At 43.6% G+C, this 2,277-nt stretch overlaps 1 protein-coding gene across 1 annotated transcript; it reads left to right on the top strand.

Moving 5' to 3' along the window:
• Positions 1–1,306: 1,306 nt before the first annotated feature.
• On the top strand, positions 1,307–2,130 carry SARC_14556 (hypothetical protein; the record flags this gene model as incomplete). Its single annotated transcript, XM_014291310.1, has 2 exons — positions 1,307–1,470; positions 1,956–2,130. 2 exons carry the CDS (start codon positions 1,307–1,309, stop codon positions 2,128–2,130), a joined length of 339 nt encoding a protein of 112 aa, XP_014146785.1.
• Positions 2,131–2,277: the final 147 nt, after the last annotated feature.

Below are 2,277 nucleotides of genomic sequence, written 5' to 3' on the forward strand. Positions count from 1 at the left end.
TACTATGTGTTTGTATTGTAAGTGCATATGAGTACTATGTGTTTGTATTGTAAGTTCATATGAGTACTATGTGTTTGTATTGTAAGTTCATATGAGTGCCATGTGTTTGTATTGTAAGTTCATATGAATACTATGTGTTTGTATTGTAAGTTCATATGCGTACTATGTGTTTGTATTGTAAGTGCATATGAGTGCTATGTGTTTGTATTGTAAGGTCATATGAGTGCTACGTGTTAGTATTGTATGTTCGCCTATATGAGTGCTTTGTGGTTGTGATGTGTGTACCACCAGGGCTAAGTATATTGCATCCGCGCTTCAAGTTGAGAGTGCCACACCCATCTGGTAATGAGGAACATTGCTACGGTGACCTCACTGAGGCTAATTCTGGTGATTGAGTCGACGCTTCAGCAACCTATAGTCACTGCGTGACCCACTATATTACTGAAGATTAGTTCGTTATCGGAATCGCTACATGCTTGGGCACGAGTGTTCTTTTCTTTCTCTTCCTTTCTTTTCTTGTCCGGAAGCCACCCCCACACCCCGAGGAGCATACTAATCTGTTGGTTGTACGTGCGATTTATTCCCGGAGGGTGTCTACACGTGTAGGGCTTCATGGACCTGAAAAATATAGCAACTCTGAACAATATGTATTCCACGTGTAACATGCCTGCATGCACATGCACACACACACAAACACGCATACACACGAGTGCTAACATATGTATGAGAGTACACACATACACACGAGTGCTAACATATGTATGACAGTTAACATATGTATGAGAGTACACGCATACACACGAATGCTAACATATGTATGAGAGTTAACATATGTATGAGAGTACACACATACACACGAGTGCTAACATATGCATGAGAGTTAACTGTGTATGAGAGTACAAGCATACACACGAGTGCTAACAAATGTATGAGAGTTAACATATGTATGAGAGTACACGCATACACACGAGTGCTAACATATGTATGAGAGTTAACATATGTATGAGAGTACACGCATACACACGAGTGCTAACATATGTATGAGAGTACACGCATACACACGAGTGCTAACATATGTATGAGAGCTAACATATGTATGAGAGTACACGCATACATACACAGTCTACTACCGAGAACAGATCCTGCGTCGTTGGCTTCGCGTCGCTGAAACCCGGACAGTAGACACGCATCGGGTATCCCATTTTATCACCATCAAGTAGGCGCCTAGTCTTCATACCCACAATCTTACAAGCCGTCACTATGTTATATTGTTATTGCGTGTTACACCACCCTCACACTTCCGCACATGTTTGGTCACGCTATCGTAGGCATGGGTTGGCAGGAAGGGAAGGCGGTGGGCAAAACCAGCACCTCTGGACTAGTTGAGCCCATTATGTATGTCCCGAAGTTCGGGCGGGGCGGCTTGGGCGCCTCCATCACCATAGATCTACCGACTGATCCAAAGGGAAGGTACGTTGGTGATGATTCCAAAAAAAGCCCCAAAACCCTAAAAAGCCATATATATATATACGTGTTGCGCTTAGTGCTTAGAGGGAGATAGTTGGTCAAACAGAGACAGCTTGGGTAAGGTACAGCTGGCTTGACGCTTCCAATTGTCTGTAAGTGTATGATCGACACCTTGCCTATCACAGTACCGTGGGTGGGGTATGGCTGACGTATTGCATGTCACAGTGCTGCTTGTATTTCATATTGGACACGAGTGTTTACAACGGTACTCCCAAGTGTGAATCGATTTAGTTGTCTCTGAAGATGGGAGTATATGATAGTCCCTTGCAACACACAATGCAGATGTTTCTACTACACATGTGTGAGGTGCATGGACCACGTGTGTGTGTGTGTTTGCATGTCTGTGCACTGCGACCGGCTTTAGCTGGATATTTGCGGTGCTCTCCTGTTCATTGCGAAATAAGTGCGATATCCATCTGTTACTACAGGAAACGAATCCTCAAACCGGGACAAAAACGGGACGAGAAGAAGCAGTTGGTTGCTGCCGCCGAAGCAGACGGACGAGTGCGACACTACACCAAAGTGGGCGAGGCTCTGGTGGAGAAGAAGCAGTTGGTGTACGAGGTGTGTGCCGTGATACCGCTCTGTGTTGGTCAGGCTTGAAAATTTATCTGTGATAATGCCAAGCTTAGTGCAGAGGCATATATATATATATATATATATATATATACAACACACTACACACACACACACACACACACACACACACACACACATATATATATATATATATATATATAGTGTATGTAT

The sequence above is a fragment of the Sphaeroforma arctica genome (assembly GCF_001186125.1).
Source record: "Sphaeroforma arctica JP610 unplaced genomic scaffold supercont1.4774, whole genome shotgun sequence".
Taxonomy (NCBI): Eukaryota; class Ichthyosporea; order Ichthyophonida; genus Sphaeroforma; species Sphaeroforma arctica.